General features: G+C 47.5%; 2 protein-coding genes across 2 annotated transcripts in view; one reads left to right on the top strand and one right to left on the bottom strand.

Annotated features, from left to right (window-relative positions):
• Positions 1–9,740, bottom strand: part of ABCB10 (ATP binding cassette subfamily B member 10) — a 42,560-nt gene extending 32,820 nt beyond the window's left edge. The window contains 4 exon segments of the mRNA XM_019626347.1: positions 382–584; positions 1,372–1,572; positions 9,151–9,308; positions 9,310–9,740. Of these exon segments, the coding sequence (XP_019481892.1) occupies positions 382–584; positions 1,372–1,572; positions 9,151–9,308; positions 9,310–9,653 (906 nt within the window). The 5' untranslated portion in view covers positions 9,654–9,740.
• LOC109372854 (translation initiation factor IF-2-like) overlaps positions 9,652–17,100 on the top strand; it is a 7,893-nt gene continuing 444 nt past the window's right edge. The window contains exon 1 of the mRNA XM_019626365.1: positions 9,652–10,232. Coding sequence (XP_019481910.1) covers positions 9,652–10,232 — 581 coding nt within the window. The remainder of the gene's footprint in view (positions 10,233–17,100) is intronic.

Raw genomic sequence — 17,100 nt, 5'->3', positions numbered from 1 at the left:
GCTGGTTGGTCCTCAAGGTAGCAGTGGCAGTCTCACTGCCTTTAGGGGCATGTAAGTCACTGTCTTCCTCTGACCCACTGCTCAGACCCAAAGGGTTCCTTCCGCTTGCTGCTCTTTTCTGCCTGCACACATTTTCTGAAAACCCTGGCAACAATGTAATATTTTCTGAATGCAGCAGTCTGTTCTGCAGATGAGCATTCATTCGGGAGAAATGCAGGTGCAGGAGGCCACGGGAGGGAGCTGTCTCTGTGTTCCTGCAGCCCCTGTGACAGCGCTCTGGGCTAGGAGGCTACAGGGCGATGAGAACGGACCTCACGCCGGAGAGGCCTGGTGCGGGCCAAGGCCTGGCCAGGGGGTATCAACAGGAGCCGGCCAACGTACCATCATGCCAATACCGACAAAAGCCTGGGCCCCAGCCCTGAGCCCGTCCGAGAGGTTTTCAGTCACTGAGCGCCCCAGGAGCGCCGTGTCTGAGGAGAGGCGGTTAATCAATTCCCCTGTGCGGGTCTTGTCAAAGAAAGCGACCTCCTGCCTCAGGATGGAGGAGAACAACGAAGCTCTCAGCCCGTTCACAATGCGCTGACCTGCAAAAGCAAACAGGAACGGCTCAGTCTCCCACACAACAGCTCGGCCCAGTGCCATCACCTCTACTGGGCAGTGCAGCCCCCACACACACCTGGTGCCCATCAATCCGGTGGGGTGGAAACACATGCATTCATACTAGCATTAGTGCTCTCTTAGTAACTACAGACTGTGGATGCTGGGGAGAGGCTACAGCGATGAAATGAGGAATGTGGCTGCGAGATGTCCTATTTACAAAGACATTTTACTGCATTACCTGCCCCAGAGCTAATTCACGTCCTCCTTGGCAACCCTTTCCTGTATTGAACTTTAAAATGACAAGAACTGGTTAATTATCTACCAAGTATTTATTTTATTAGTGAAATGGCAAGCAACCGACTTGGAGTTGGGCGTCCTGGGCTCTGGCATGATTGTGGTAGTGATGGCCTAAACACGGAAAGCTGTGCAGTGATCAGCCAGCTCCAACTGCAGGGGACAAGCAGGGGGCCACTCCCTGAAGAGGGCCCAGAATGCTGACCTAACTGAAGGCCTGTTCTCCAACCCTCAGCAGACAGGCAGCAGGGCAGGGCAGCCTCCCTGCACCCCAGCTCCTGTGAAAGGAAAGCTGAGAAGAGAGCGCTGGAACTAACTACACTCACAGCATGGCATCTGGCCCTACGTGGGGACCTGTCCCCACTGGGCATGGTACTGGAAGAAAAGGAACCCTTGGGCCTGCAGCACAGGCAGCCGCTGCGTCCCCTGCCTGTCCTCGGGGATGGTCACTCCCCGAGTTGAGGTGAGGGCTTTTACCTGAAGTTTGCATGAGGTAGACACGAACGGCATTAGCAGCTGCACCACACAGGAACACGCCGCTGAGTGCCAGGCAGAGGCGGGTCAGGTTGCTGCTGTAGTCCACGGTGGGGTCTGTGTAAATGACGTCTATTATCCTCCCCAGGAAGAAGGGAGCAGACATGGTGATGACACTAGACATGGCCAGGAAGCCAACTGCAGCTGCAAGACACAAGCAGCTCTCAAGGTCACTGGCACGTCAGCAAGGGTGGGTGCTGAGACTCTTCTCCCGCCCTTTAGCCCCAGACCCCTGACTGAGGGAGGAACCAAAGGGGTTCCAGGGCCAGACAAGCTGGCGGACTGTAGGGAGAGGCTGGTCACAGCCAGAGCCTGGATGAACAACTGTCTGTGTCACCCGGCCTGACCTCTCCCCTGGCCAGGAGCACCTGCGCACTGATCAGGCTGGCCCCCTTCCTGCCTCTGGATGTGGGGACTCATCTCCGGATAGTTTCCAGGTTCACGTGATACATTGTTATTCCTTGGTACCTGAGTGTACCTCAGCTTAAAGATCTAAGTATGCAGGTAAACTTCTTGATTGTGTCTAGTATTTCCGAACACTTTAAATAAACTTTGGAAAGTAGTAATGGGCATCCCTTACACACGTGATGTGTTCTTAATATTATTGCTTTGGGGAAGAAAGCACCAGAACAGCAGCATGATCTGAAAATAAATAAGAACACAATTGCTCATACACCTAAAAAACAGAAAGATGGGAAACAGTCTTATCAAAAAAGAAAAACTGAGAAAATTCAATTAGGAACAATACATATCACAGATAACTGCACTCATAATAAGAGGCATGCAATAAAACTACGAAGAAACGCCATTTTTCATCTACTAGATAGGCAAAGGTCAGAGTTTGATAACATCCCATGTTGGTGAAGCTGTGGGGAAAAAGGCACTTACACAGTTAGTGGTAGTGCAAACGGTACAACAGCAACAGAGAGCCATTCAATTGTTATCGGTCAAAATGTGACTGCCCATTCCCTTTGATTCAGCAATTCCACGTGTATGCAAAAATGTACATTCAAGGATGTTCATTACAGTATTGTTTATACCAGCAAAAGACTCAAAATATCCCAAACAGCCATCCGTGGGGAACAAGTTAAATCAAGATGCAGCATTATTTTAGAAAAATTATGTAGAACAAGCAAGTCTACAGGTTCTGACATGAAGCAGCCCACCTAAAAAAGCCAAGGACACAAATGCTAGCATCTGGGGGGCTTTTGCCTGGGTTTTCAAGTCTGCGTGCACACAGGACATCTCCGGGAGAGAAACAAGAAACAGTTACACAGGTACTTCCTGAAGAGTGGTACTGGGTGACTGGGGGCAGGGATGTTCCACTGGGTACCTTCTGAATTTGGTCCTATGAGGAACCCAGCCAGCAGCACCACTGAGAGTCAGTGGCGGGTGAATACCAGCTGGACGGAGCCAGGGGATGGGAATTCCATCACCAGCCAACAGCGGCTGCTCCTCTACTTGTTTTGCCTAATGCTCCTGCTTCAGCTAAAGGTGTTAACTTTTATGTAACCTTACCAAAGAGTACAGAGCACAGGCAGTGCCACCTGGCCACTGAGTTGGCAAACAGAGCTCTGGGGGAAATGTGAACCTGCTTGCTTAAGAGGGGACACTGACACAACCTTGCTCGCCTCCTTGTAGTGTTTGTGTCCTCTTCTCAAGAAGCCTGCACTGGCGCCTCACAGAAAACAAGACACCCAGCACTGCCTACCCCACTCTCTCTCATTCCTCTCCCACTTCCCCACTGTGGACATTCCGAATGGTTCACTTGTTTATTGTCTATCTCTGCATTAGGACAGAAAAGATTGGGTTCTGTTTTGCTCACTGCTGTATCCCTGCAGCTTATGGGGACAGGCACATAGGAAAGAAAGTGCAGGAAATATCTGTTGAATGAATGAATAAATTGAACTTTAGCAAAGGAGGCATAAAAGCATATCAGACCAAAGTCCCTCATTAGCCTAAGTAGGAACGCAGGACCCAGTGCATCAGAGTCCCCACGGAGACGACTCCTCTGCAGAGCTTGGTAAAAATCCCATAATCACAATTTAACTGGGTGATGTGAACCTGGCCAAAGCCATTTTATTCTGATGCAAGAACCTGGGGTTTTGTTTTCAGATGCCAAGGGGGACTGGAAGCCCAAAGGGCAGGGAGACGGTCACCTGGTCCTACAGGACTCCGCTGAGACGAGCGGGCACATCCCAGAAGCAGGTGTCACAGTGGATGAGGGCCCAAGCAAAAGCCTTCGGTCTGGCCTGTCGTGGTAACTAGTGTCTCTACTCTGTTCTTCCGCCTCAGCAAATACTTCCAAAAGTGGAATGTGCAGGAAACGCTGGAAAGTTCCATCTCTCCCTCTTCCTCCAATTCTAAATCAAAGTTATGATTCCAAAAATAAGAATCTGTATTTCATGAATGAAATGCCCCATGACTTTGATTCTGAACACTAGTTCTCACACAATAATGATGATTATAGAGGAGGAACTGATCTAAATCCAAACTCATTCCAGGATATCCCCTCACTTCTTTAAAAAAAATTTTTTTCACCTTTTTTATTGCCATTTGCCTCTTTCTCCTACAAAGTAAATGGAGACAAAAGTGAAACAAAAGGTTTATTTAGCTTCCGGTTATGCGGATTCTTGTTAATCAGGGTTTTCCTGCATATGATGACTGCCTTTGGCATTAACGAATACTTTAGACTTGCACATAACAACTATTTCAGCTTTCTCTCTAAACTCCACATGCTGAGCACACTGCGGTCCTGAAATTCTTCTCCACCTTTTCTCCATGGTTAAAGCTCTGGCTTGCTCCTGTCCGTGCCTGAAGGGACCTCAGCAACTTCTGTTATCTATCTCTTGACAGCTTAAAGTAAATGTTACCCTCATTCTACTGAATTGTGGCATTCGGTGAAAGAAATCCTTCAAAAGAAAGGGGAAAAAGGACCTAAAATGTAGGGCTCTGGGAGGCAGGGAGCTGGTGGGAGGACAAAGGTTTGGGGTGTAAGGAAGCTGTAAAGCATGAGTACCACCTGCTGGACCCAGGGGATAGATCTTCTAATGATTCACGTCTTAGGCAGGTACCTGTCCCCAATGTCATTCAAGGAGCAAAGATGCAGTACTAAGGAGCCCCCACCACTATCTGAAGCATCTGATATGCATATCTTCACTCCTCACAAACAACCCGCCTGCTATCCTTATTTTTTCAGAAAGGATACTCAAGAAGTGAGGGAGCTTGTCCAAGTCACCCCGTTCATGTGACATGGAACCACATTCTGAGACTAAGCCTGTCTTCTTCATCCGCCCACATTCTCAGTGGAAGAAACAGCATGGGCCTAGCCTGGGGTTAGGGTAGGACCTCACAGGGAGGGAAGGTGGCAGCAGGTTCCAGATTATAAAGGAGAACAGGGACGTGGCAGCCGTGCAGGCCTGCCAGGGCTTCAGGTTGTGGAGTGAGGCAGTCAGATTTGGTTCTTAAACGATCCATTCTGGCTGCATGCAGAGTAAAAGGGGAGGACTGGCCACTAGCAGGGCAGCAGACAGAGGGACAGTTAAAACGTTGTTCCCATGCTCCAGGAGAGAGGGGGCCTAGGATGAACTGCGGGGAGCAAAGGGGATAAGGACGGTGACAGGACTGGAGGTATTTTTAAGAACTAGACTCTCTAGGACCTGATGGCTGGCTGGATTTGGGAAGCATATGGAGGACTGTTTCTGAAGTTGGGACTGACAGGTCGGAACCTTAACGCTGCCATCTAGCTGTTTGACCTTGATTCACTCAACCTCTCAGTGCCTCAGCTTCTTCCTGTAAAATGGCAATAAAAACAATACCTCCCTCATGGAAATGTTGTGATCAGTAAATTAAATACACATGTAAAGCATGTGGCACAGTGCCCAGTATCTAGTAACAATAAATGTTCACTGTTATCTTTATCACAGTTGTCACTGCCTGGAGTCAGAAACAACTGTGTGTCTGGCTTTGGCAAAGGGGTCACACAGCAGTCCTACTCTGAGAGGGGACAGAGGAAGAAGGCAGCTTCGGGTAACTTGGGTCTTTAAAGGTGCTGCATTTTCAGGTGTCTAGAGGACATTTTTACGAATGCAGGTGGGTAATATGGGGAACAAAGGAGTCGAGGACACATGCAGGTTAGAGGCTGACATGAAGGTGGACAGGGGAAGAGCTGCAGACCTGAGAGCTAGCGGGAGGCAGAGTGCAGCAAAGGCCTTGGGTTCGTGAACTGATCTGTGGGGCAAAGGTCTGAGCCCTGGCACATCTGGAACAAGGCCAGGTTGGCAGCCTGTGTTAGGCATTAGGCACCCGTGCCATGTCAGCAGGGGGCCTGCCTTGGACTCTGGAACTTGCTGTCCAATAGACATATGACAGTAGACCTATGTGATTTTAAATTTCCAGTAGACCTATGTGATTTAAAATTTTCTAGTTGTAACATGAAAAAGAGTAAAAGAAACAGGTAAAATTAATTTTAGTAACATATTTTATTTGATCCAATATATCCAAAGTATTATTCGTCATGTAATTCACATTAAAAAAGTTAGGATATTTTACTTTTTTTCATAGTAAGTCCTTTCAAAATCTGGTGTGTATTTTACACTTACATCGATGCTGACTAGCACATTTCACAGCACAGATACAGAATTTAATGTTTTCTTTGAAATATGGTATTTCCGTAGCAAACGAACATTCCTGGCTTTCTGAAGTAGTCTCAGTTTCAAAGGTTCAGCCTCACTGTCCTGTCAGTACCATACTTGTCAGAACCTCTGTCCTAACGTGGGCTCCAGGAAAAGTCATTCTAAGCACTACTTGTTCTCTCCTTGCGTACTGCTTCCACTGGTTTTATCACTCTATTCATTCTGGTCACAAAATATCACTACAACTTCAGCCAAAGCTCCTGGCGGGCACCAAGTTCTAAGAACAGTCCTAATCTCAAACCACACAAGCCTCTATCAGTAATTTAAGTGGGAAGCACCCTCCCAGGTTGCCCACAGAGGCCCCGACTGAACAAGTTGGGGGTGGAGAAATGGACGTGCCCTTTTCGGTTTGACCTGAGCCCGCCAAGGCAAGCCACTTCCACGAGAGGGCCGGCCCACAAAGAACTAATTTCTGGGCTGGCAGGGTCTTTACAATGTCACAGGACCCTAAGGGCCCACAGCTCACTCCTAAGATCCAACTTTACCCACTCCATTCCCTACCTGACTCACAGGATGGTCAGAGCCCTCAGCAGCCTCTTCTATCTGCCAGGTGCAGCAAGAGGGTTTTAAGCAATTATGTCTTATCCCATCAGTCCACACGGGGCTCCTCAGAGAGCCCCTGTGTCTTTTAAGACTCCTTTGGCCAAGGTGATAAGATGAAGAATTATCAGAGAAAAAAGACTGGAGAGCAACTTTGTAGGCCAGCCACAGTTGGAGCAAGATAGCTGCGGATTCCTACACAAAGTGACATGCGGGCAGGAGAGGCCAAGGGCAGGTTAGAGGACTCCGGTTCCTTTAGAATGAGAACGGAAACGATGCTGAAACTTCTCAGCACACTTCTGTAAACACTTCAGAAGGCAGACCCTGTTTTTAAGATCCTGATATAAACTACTTAAGATCAAAGTTTTCTGATCACACAGTTCAGGTTCTTATTTGCAAATTGCTACACAGTTGAAAATATTGTTATTCAAATGCATAAATGAATTTTTGAAAAGAATTTTTGTATTTGCTTTTCTAAAAATGAACAAATTAACATTGGAATTCCTACTCTTCAACTCAGCTCTTTTTGATTTCTTGTTTAAAAAATAAACACACACATACACACATACAACTGCTCTTTATCTCTAGCACTTCGGAGATGGGCCAACATCTGAGGCTGCTCTAATGATAAGCTACAAATTAATGATGACCCCTCACTTCCTGTTAATCCCACAAATGCCAACATCCAGATTGGCTTCAATATATCATATATCATGACTTCGCAGGAAACCCCATGTCCTAAGACGGGGTTTTCATCAGATTTCCTCATAAGATACAATACGCATTTAGTATCTGTTTAAAAAGTTAAAAAAAAAATTGTGTACCAACCCTAGACTTATTTCCTCAAATTCCATGTTCACAATTATTCCACATGACATATCAAAATAGCTCCCCTTCTTAAAATAAAAGGAGGTACATCTTATGCCTTGTTTCAGGCTGTCTTCTCAACAAAGTGGCATGGCAGGACATGTTGGACCAGGGTAAGGGGGTACAGAGACCATGGTCATGGAGAGGCTGGGCTACCTAGCAGGGCTGAGCACATGCAGGCACCAGGAAAGCCTGACATCTACAAAACCTTCTTGACTATTTCAGAAACAAAACAGGATTTCTACACACACGCAGGATGGCTGACACACCCTGCAGTGCTCCAGGCAGGATGTCTTTCTTTGGCCTCAGCCTGGGCCTCCCTTACCATCCTCTGTCCCTACCCTGTGCCGTACACATGAAGAACTAGAGATGAATCAGACAGCCACTTCTCAAGCAGCTCACAGTCCACGAGAGTGCTTAGTTTCAAACTTTTCTTTTAAAAGAGGAAAGGGTCTTTATTTCCACCAAAGTCGACATACAGTAACTAAGTGATGGAGTAATTATTTTTATACCCCCGAGATACTGCGAATCCCGCTCAGCTTTAACAGTCAGTGAGAGGGAGAGTGTCCCCCTCCACTGCCATCCCCACAGCACGAACCTGCCCTGAACCACACATGACTCTCGGAGCCTTAATGAAGGCCATGGATTTGCAGAGAAGCACAAAAGATTGTCACCAGTTTCAAGTGTGGCACCTCTAACCTCACAGGTCTTCTTTCCAAGCCTTTCCACAGCGGCAGTTTCTGCTCTAGTCCCAGCATTATCGCATAAGGTTTCGCCCCCACCAAGCTGGAAGTCCCAGCAGGAGCACAAACCGGTTCTCTCCACTCACCAATGTAGCCCAAGGGCACAATACATTTAAATGGATTCATTGGGGGGAACCTGGTAAAACTCGCATTTAATCATTTCTCTAATTATGGCTAAAAATGAGGCGCTACAGAAAATTATCTGTTTATCTGGATTTCATTCCTTTTCATTTCTTTGAAAAAATACTTAATTATGATTTAGTTGGATTGCGATCTAGTTTCTCCAAACTTCTGGAGTGGAGAGATCACTGATCTGGCCTGGGCTGACTATTCTAAAGAGCGAGGTAACTTCCTACCTCCCACTCAGGGCGGCAAAGGCAAGAAGACTATCTGAAAGCTTATGCTGCTGGCTGCCTAATACACTTGCCTAGAGCAAATGATGTCTTAAAACTCAGTATAAGTGCATAACGCAAAATGAGCATGTTTTTGGCTAGAGTTAATTTTTAAAAATAGTTGATGGGAAACCCCCTGCTCGTTCTGAATGCTGGCAAAGCCAAAGAGGAACAGACCCAAATTGCTAACAACGAAACACCACACTGGGGTAATGTCAGGCTAAGAAAACAAACAAAACAAATCTTCAAACTGGTCCGCAACTAACCCGAAAGGCTCCACAACTGTCCCGTGAAGTGAGCGCTCCGTCCGGCCCTCCCGGTAGAAATCCCCGGGGAGAAGGCCACCGGTCCCTCCTCACGGCGTTGCAAGCCGCGCAGGGTCAGTGTGCCGCCCGGCAGAGTCTCTTCCTGGAGGCCCCGGGACCACGCTTTTTGGAAGGTGTGCGGGCTGGCAGAAGGGAAGGAAGTGGACGGGGAGGGCCCTACCTGCCAGCCTCCGGCGCTCGGGGTACGCCAGCTCCAGGAGCTTCCGGGCCTCCGAGCGCCCGGCCGCCGCGGGGCGCAGCCTTGAGTCCTTTTTCGGAGCCGCAGCGGCCGCAGCGGCCGCAGGCCACGCCGGTCCGCGCCGCGAGGCCTCGCCCCCCGCCGGGGAGTCCAGCGCGTGGGAGCCGGGCCGCGCCGGGCCGGAGGACTTCGCTGCTGCAGGCGCCGGGGCGCCGCGTCCACAGCCCCAGGAGCCGCGCGAGGCCCGCTCCGCCGCCGAGGCCGCCGGGACCCCCGCCCAGGCAGCCGCTCGTCCAGCAGCGCGGGCTTCGCGCGGCTCCTGCACTCCCGAGGAGCCCCAGCCCCGCGCTTGACCAAGGCCGCGGCGGCAACAGGCCGGTCGACTGCAGCCGGGCCCAGGAGGCGCGGGCGGCCGGGGTCCACGTGAAGGCGACCGGGCCCCGCCTCACGAGGAGCCGCAGCGGACGGGCAGCGGGGCCGCGCATGGCGCCGCGTCCGAGCTGTGTGCCTCAGCCCGACGGCCCCGGCGCGCACGGAACCCCGGGACCCTCCCGGCCCGGCCGAGCGGAGGGCGTGGACGCGGCGCCGCCCGCCGCCCCGCCCGCTGTCACCCGCCGTCACCCGCTGCATCTGGCCGGCGCCCCTCCGCCCGCACCACGCCCTCGGGAGAGCCCACACCCGCGGCGGCGCTCTCCTGCTAGCGCCCCCCACTGGGGAGCCGAGCGCCGAGCTAGCGGACGGGGACCAGGCCGAAGGCGAGACCAGGCGCGCTGCGCCTGCGCACTGGCGCGCCGGGAGCTTTTTCTCGCTTTTCAGTCTCCTCCCGTTTGTACCTGGGAGCGGTTCTGTCCCTTTCTCACTCAGGCGGACTCAGCGGAGCGCGCAGACGCGATCACTAGATGCCCGGCGCAAGGATGTGGCTACAGGACTGCGAGCTGGACCGGGGCGTGGAGCTTGTCCACCGCCCCGGCGACCCCGGCGAGGCCGCGTCCTGTCACCCCAGGTCCCGGAGCCAAGCACAGGGCTGAGGCGCAGGACCACTGCCGGAGAGAACATCGCTGCGGGTCAGCGCGGTTCTGAAAGGCGTTGTGGAGGAGACTAAGCGATAGCGAATGGTGGGATTTAGGTAACTTCGAGAAGAGGAAGAGATCATTTTAGAACGTCAGCCCAAGTGCAAAAGCACACGTGGTCGAGGCACTCTGGCTGCGAGTGGAGACCAATCAGAATGCAACGTACGTTAATACACGTGCTCAGCAAGCTAGAGGAGAGGGTTTTGAAACCCACCAGGTCAGCAGGAGACATCATGGTGAGGGCCTGTGTCCGCTGACAGATGGTGAGGGGACCAGCCTGGTTCTTACTTAGGAGTGGTGGTTGAGCAAGGTATATAGCTTTTTGTTGACTCCTCTGTATTTTTCAGGGCCAGGACTAGGGTGAGGCTAGTCGTAAGAACATGTTTCAATTGCAGAATTTATGGGTTCAGAGAAAAAAACAACCCATCTCAATAATCACGATAAATATTTTTAAAAGATTTTTATTAAAAAAACATAGCTAACATACAACATTCTATCAGTTTCAGGTGTACACCATAGTTTTTCAACATTTATATACCTAAAGAAGTGATCATCAAAAGCCCAGCAACCATCTAACACCGTACTATGCTATCAAAATATTATTGACTATATTCTCCATGCTGTATGTACATTACATCCCCCATGACTTACTTGTTTTATACCTGGAAATTTCAACCTCCTATTCCCCCTTAAAAATTTTTCAATTATAGTTAACATTCAATATTACTTTATATTAATTTCAGATGTACAGCATAGTGGTTAGACATTTGCATAATTTAAGAATTGATTCCCCCTGACTAGCCTAGTACTCTTCTGACCACATAATAGTTATTATAATATTATTTACTATATTCCTTATGCTATACCCTACATCCCCATGACTATTTTGTAACTACCAATTTGTACTTCTTCATCCATTCCTGTTTTTCACCCACCTCTCAAATCCCCTCCCATGTGGCAACCATCAAAATGTTCTCTGTATCTATAAGTGTGTTTCCATTTTGTTTATTTTGTTCTTTAGACTCCACATATCAGTGAAATCACATTGCAACTGTCTTTCTCTGTCTGACATTCCACCCAGCACAATACCCTCCAGGTTCATCTATGCCACCACAGATGGCAAGAACCCCCTCCCTTCCATGGCAGAGCAATATTCCATTGTATGTTCATGTATGTACCACCTGCTCTTTATCCATTCATCTATCGCCAAACACCCAGGCTGCCTCCACATCTTGGCCATTGTAAATAATGCTGCAATGAACATATGGATGCACTCGTCCCCTTGAAGTAGCATTTTGGGTTTCTTCAGATAAATATCCAGAAGTGGGATTACTGGGTCCTTCTTTGTCTCTTGTTATAGCCTTTGTTTGAAAGTCTATTTTGTCTGGTATAAGTGCTGCTACCCCAGGTTCCCCCACCCCCACCCCACCCCATTTTGACTTTCATGAAATAACTTTTTCCATCCCTTTACTTTCAGTCTGTGTAAGCGAGTCTCTTGTAGGCAGCATATGGAAGGGTCTTGCTTTCTTATCCATTCAGCCACTCTATGTTTTTGATTGGAGCATTTAATCCATTTACATTAGTAAATTATTTATTTACTAATATTTATTAACAAAGTAATTGTTAAATATGTAGTTATTGCCATTTTATTATTCCATTTTTTAAAATTAATTAATTTTTAATTTATTTTGTCTTAAAGAAGTCCCTTTAACATTCCTTATATTACTACTACTGGTTTGGTGCTGATGAACTCCTTTAGCTTTTTCTTGTCTGGGAAGCTCTTTTATCTGTCCTTCGATTGTAAATGATAGCCTTGCTGGGTAATCTTGGTTGTAGATCCTTGTTTTTCATCACTGAGTATTTCCTGCCAATGCCTTCTGCCCTGCAAAGTTTCTGTTGAGAAATCAGCTGACAATCTTATGGGAGCTCCCTGTAAATTACTAGAGGCCTTTCTGTAGCTTGTTTTAAGAGTCTCTCGTTGTCTTTAACCGTTGCCATTTTAATTATAATGTGTCTTGGTGTGTTCTTGTTTGGTTTCATCTTGTTTGGGATTCTCTGTGCTTCCTGGACTTGTATGTCTATTTTCTTTGCCAAGTTAGGAAAGTTTTCAGTCATTATTTCTTCAAATAGGTTCTCAATCCCTTGGTCTCTCTTCTTCTGGTACCCCTATAGTGCAAATGTTGTTACACTTGATGTTATCTTAGATGAATCTTAAATTATCCTCATTTTTTTAAAATTCTTTTTTCCTTTTGTTGCTCTGATTGGGTGTTTTCTGCTATCTTGACTTCCATTTCACTGATTTAATCCTCTGCTTCATCTAGTCTGCTGATGATTCCTCCTATTGCATCCTTCATGTCAGTTATTTTATTCTTCACTCCTGACTGGTTCTTTTTGATGGTTTCTGTCTTTTTTTATGCTTACTATCTCTTTGTTGGAGTCCGCACTAAGTTTCTCGAGCAGCCTTATAATCAGTGTTTTGAACTCTGTCTCTGGTAGGATTTTTGCCTCCATTTCATTTAGTTCTTTTTCTGGAGTTTTCACCTGCTCTTTCAGTTGGGACATATTCCTTTGTTTCCTCATTTTGGCTGCCTTCCTGTGTTTGTTTCTATGTGTTAGGTAGATCTGCTATGTCTCTCAGTCTTGTCGGGTAGCCGTATGTATAGAAGGTGCCCTGTGGGGCCCAGTGGCACAGTCTCCCTGGTCACCTGAGCTGCGTGTTCCAGGAGTGTCCCTTGTGTGGGCCCTCCTGTTATATTTGAGCCTTGATTGCTATTTGCACATCAGTGGGTGAAACTGACCCTCAGGCTGGCCGGCTATGGGGTTTGGCCACATCCAAAGCTTATGGGCTGCTGCTGTGCAGGGGGGCTTACCACATGAAGTGGGATTTGCCTCAATGGGCTTTGGGTGTGCCTCCTGTCGGGCTAATTGGGTGGTGTTCTGCTGTGGTCTGAAGCCAACCTTCAAGTATGTTCTGGGGCCTCTTAGGAGGGGCTGCTGTGCAGGCCCAGGTCAACCACTGCCTGTGACTGGTTGGGAACTATGTGTTAGGAGTGACAAAGCGATCCATGGTTATTCGCTGCCTGTGCTGGACCTGGAGGCATGTGGGAGAGGCCACGCTGTGAACCAAGAATGGCTTCCACCAGTATCGGGTCTGGAGTAGCTCCACAAAAGGGCAGGACACACCAAGGTCTTCTGCCAGTTGCCTCCTCCCCTAAGGTTCAACCACTGATAAAGCCCTGTGCAGTAAGGAATTGGGTGTGGTGGGGCCTCAGTGAGTCACCAGGGTGGAGCAACGGAGCTCACTAGACCAATCAGATTTAGATTTGGCCTGCTGCACGGGAGGAGGACCTACATATGGAAAATGGACACTATCTTCCAGCCCATACCCTGAAGCCACACACCTCAGCCTGCAGCACCCCCTGAGTCACTGTCCCTCCGCCGGACCCCAGAGTGAGTGCCAGAGAGTGAGTCTCTTTGGGACCTCTAAGAGCACATCTGGGTTTCCTGAAGCCTTCCATCCCACCAGGTTGGAACCCCCACTGTTTTTCATAGCCAGATGTTGCGGTGGCTCTTCTTCCTGGCACCAGTACTCTGGGCTGGGGAGCCTGGTGTGTGGCTGGGTCCCTTGCTCCTCCATGGGGAGCCTCTGTGGCTGAGATATCCCTCCCAATTTTTATCTGCCACAAGGAGGCTTGGGACCAACCTGTCTCTCGTCTCCACCCCTCCTGCCAGTCTCAACATGGCTTCTTTATATCCTTAGTTATAATAAAGCTTTTGTTCAGCTAGATTTCAGATGGTTCTGTAGGTTGGTTGTCCTATAATTCAGTTGGAACTTTGATGTGTTTATGGAAGGAAACAGGCACACTGTTTTTCTACTCTGCCATCTTAGATCCCTCTCTAGATAAATATTTTAATGCAATTTTTTTCTATTATTTTTTTTTAGCTGAGCCATCCTGCCACCTGTTGGCAGCTCAGTGGCAGCTCAGCTCAGGCTGGACTTGAACCACTGTTGCTCAGAGCTCAAACTCTTGAGTGAGCTCTTAACCAACTGAGCCACTCGGCCGGCCCTTAATGCAATATTTAAAAAAATCAAAATGAATGCAGAAAAATCCATGATGAGCAATATATAAAAATTTCAAATGCAGGACCCACCCCTCACTAGTAGGTCCTGCCTCTCTCCCACCCTAATCCGAGCCCTGAAAACTTTATTTACAAAGGTAGGCAGTTAGCTGGCTTAGTTTGCCAATTTGGTTTTTATTTTTTATTTTTTTGCATTAAAATATTATTTGCTTCATGGTTGAGACTCTTTAGGGCCTCTTTAAATTTCACCCCTAGGAGAATACCTCACTTACCTCACTCTATTTGGGGCCCTGTAGTAATGAGTGTAGTTTTTGAGGAGAATTACTGATAATAGAAAGATAGTGTGGAATTAAATTGTGGTTTAATGTCCTAGTAAACTCAGTAGGAAGCATGCCATTCTCTGATCCAGGGCCTTTTAGACCCTGGGAGACAACTTAGGTTAGCCTCTCATTGGTGTCTAAATTCTAGAATGCAGGGTGTAGATTAAAATCAACTTCAATGACTTTTGAGTAGGCATGTTCGTTCTGGGAAAGATGTTATTAGGTGAGTTCTGAAAAGAAGGGAGACAGTACCTCATGCCCCACATTGTGTACCCTGTCACCTCCCATATAAGCCCAGCTGAAGCAATGATGAAGAAGAACGTTCTTTTGGTTGGAGAGAAAGCGACCATTTAAACTCAAATGTAACCTTACTTTCTCTATCTCACTTTCCAGAAAACTATTGCTGCTGCAGGGCTGGGGAAGGCAGGACTGACCTTTTCTTTCTGCCTTCCCCAGAATGATGTCCACCAGCCTTTTTCAGCCAGTGCTCTCTGGAGGCCCGGAGTCCATGGAGAAATAACCCAGGTGTAGCTAATTAAAAAACAACTCTGCATTTGCATTTCTAAAAATCAACCAGATAATCATCTGAAAAGAGTTATCCTCAACAGAATTGTCGTGTTAAAAAAAAATCCCACCCAGCTATCATATGCTATACAAGGCAAGAATTATTTAGTAGCCTAGAATATAAAGAAAATGCCCATGGCTCTTGAAAAAAAGACAGTGGGGGAATGGATTAAGTAATAAACATTGGCAGAAGGATTATCTGGACTTATATGATCATCACACCAAGTAATGACCTACACTAAATATTTATATATTCAATATATATTCAAATTGGAAGAGGTCATAGTAATGCAAAACATATGTGTATATATATATACATATATATATATATATATTCCCATTAGAACATTATGATAACTTCTCAATGTCGTTTTAGAAATTAGGATAAAATTCCTTGGCCACTGAAAAGGTCCAAAAATGCTCCAAGATGTGTTTGGGAAAGGAAGCAAAGTGCTTAGATGTGAGTGGATTAATAGTCAAATATACCACAGCAAAGCGAGGCAAGGTTGCATGTTAATTCTGAGACAACAAGCAAAAGTTGAAATCCTGTCCACAGAAGGACAGGAAGGTCTCTAAATGTAGGTGTGTGAACCAAGTGGAAAAACCTGGCCTCAATGCGTAGCCTTGTAATAGGTTCAGTGGCCTATTAAATGGTGTCAAATTCAAAAAGGACGTCTTTTGACCGAAACGTGAGAGCAGTTGGGCTTACTTCCAGAACAGTTCCACCTGTGGGTTCTCGTCCCTCTCAAAGGGCCACAAGGGAGCACAACAAGCAAGCACAAGTCTCCCAGGCCTGCAGTCTGGGATCGGATGGGAGGGGGTCTCTTGAGCCTTCCTACTTTCCTTTTTTTTCTTACCTGGCAGTGTGGTCTCCCCGTCCAAGGCAGGGGGGCAGGGTGCTGGCTGAATGTGGTGCTTGCAGGCAGTGATGCACGAACCCAGGAAGGAGTATTGACTCCACCTGGGGGGCAGAGGTGCTGTGTGAATTCCTCCGATAGGTCAGAGTGAAGCTCGAGGTAGTGCAACTGCACTGTGCTCCTGGGGAGTGCGGAAGTTGTAACTGTTTCCTGGCAACGTGACTCGGACAGGCTCGGCACCTTTGACTTTTCCGTTCTCTCTCTCCCTCTCTCACCTTCTCCCAAAAGATTCTATGGAAAAGTTATTATGGTTTGAATTGTGCTGAAACCCTAACCCCCAGTACCTCAGAATGTGACCTTATTTGAAAACAAACCTGTGGCAGATATAATCACTTAAGAGGAGGTCATGTAGGAGTAGAGGTAGGGTGTCCTTGTGTGAAGATGGCTGTGTGAAGACATACATACAGGGGAAATGTCATGTGACGATGAAGACAGAGATGGCTGGGATGCAGCTAACCAAGGAATATTGCTGTGAGCCAAGAAATGCCAAAGATTGCCAACAACTCACCTGAGGCAACCAAGGGGCAATGAAGGGATCTCCTGCAGATTTCAGAGGGAGCATAGTCCTGCTGACACCTTCATTTCAGACTTCCAGCCTCCAGAACCATGAGACAATAAATGAAACTATTTTACAAAAAGCAACAGATGAAACTAGACAGTGAGCCTGCTTTTGTGCTTTTCATAATATTTAGGTACAGTATTTTTTCTTCGGTTAAGAGTCTGAGATTGGACCCAGACAAAAAAATTACCCATGCCCTGTCAGTTCTGACCTGGTTTACTTTCACCTCCTGTTTACAGATGCAAGGTTGCCTGTGAGGTATATAATAACTACATTTTTCAATCCAAAACATGACATTTAAACACCATCATTCCTACTCCAATTTGTGAATTTCTAGCTATAAAATTGTGTGTAGACCTAAAAGAAAAATGTGCAAAAAAACCCCAGGTAGTTCACCCAAAAGGAAATTCAAATGGTTCAAA

This window comes from Hipposideros armiger, unplaced genomic scaffold, assembly GCF_001890085.2.
Source record: "Hipposideros armiger isolate ML-2016 unplaced genomic scaffold, ASM189008v1 scaffold_667, whole genome shotgun sequence".
Taxonomy (NCBI): domain Eukaryota; kingdom Metazoa; phylum Chordata; class Mammalia; order Chiroptera; family Hipposideridae; genus Hipposideros; species Hipposideros armiger.
The sequence above is the reverse complement of the archived record's forward strand: the minus strand, read 5'-3'. Positions and strand labels throughout refer to the sequence as shown.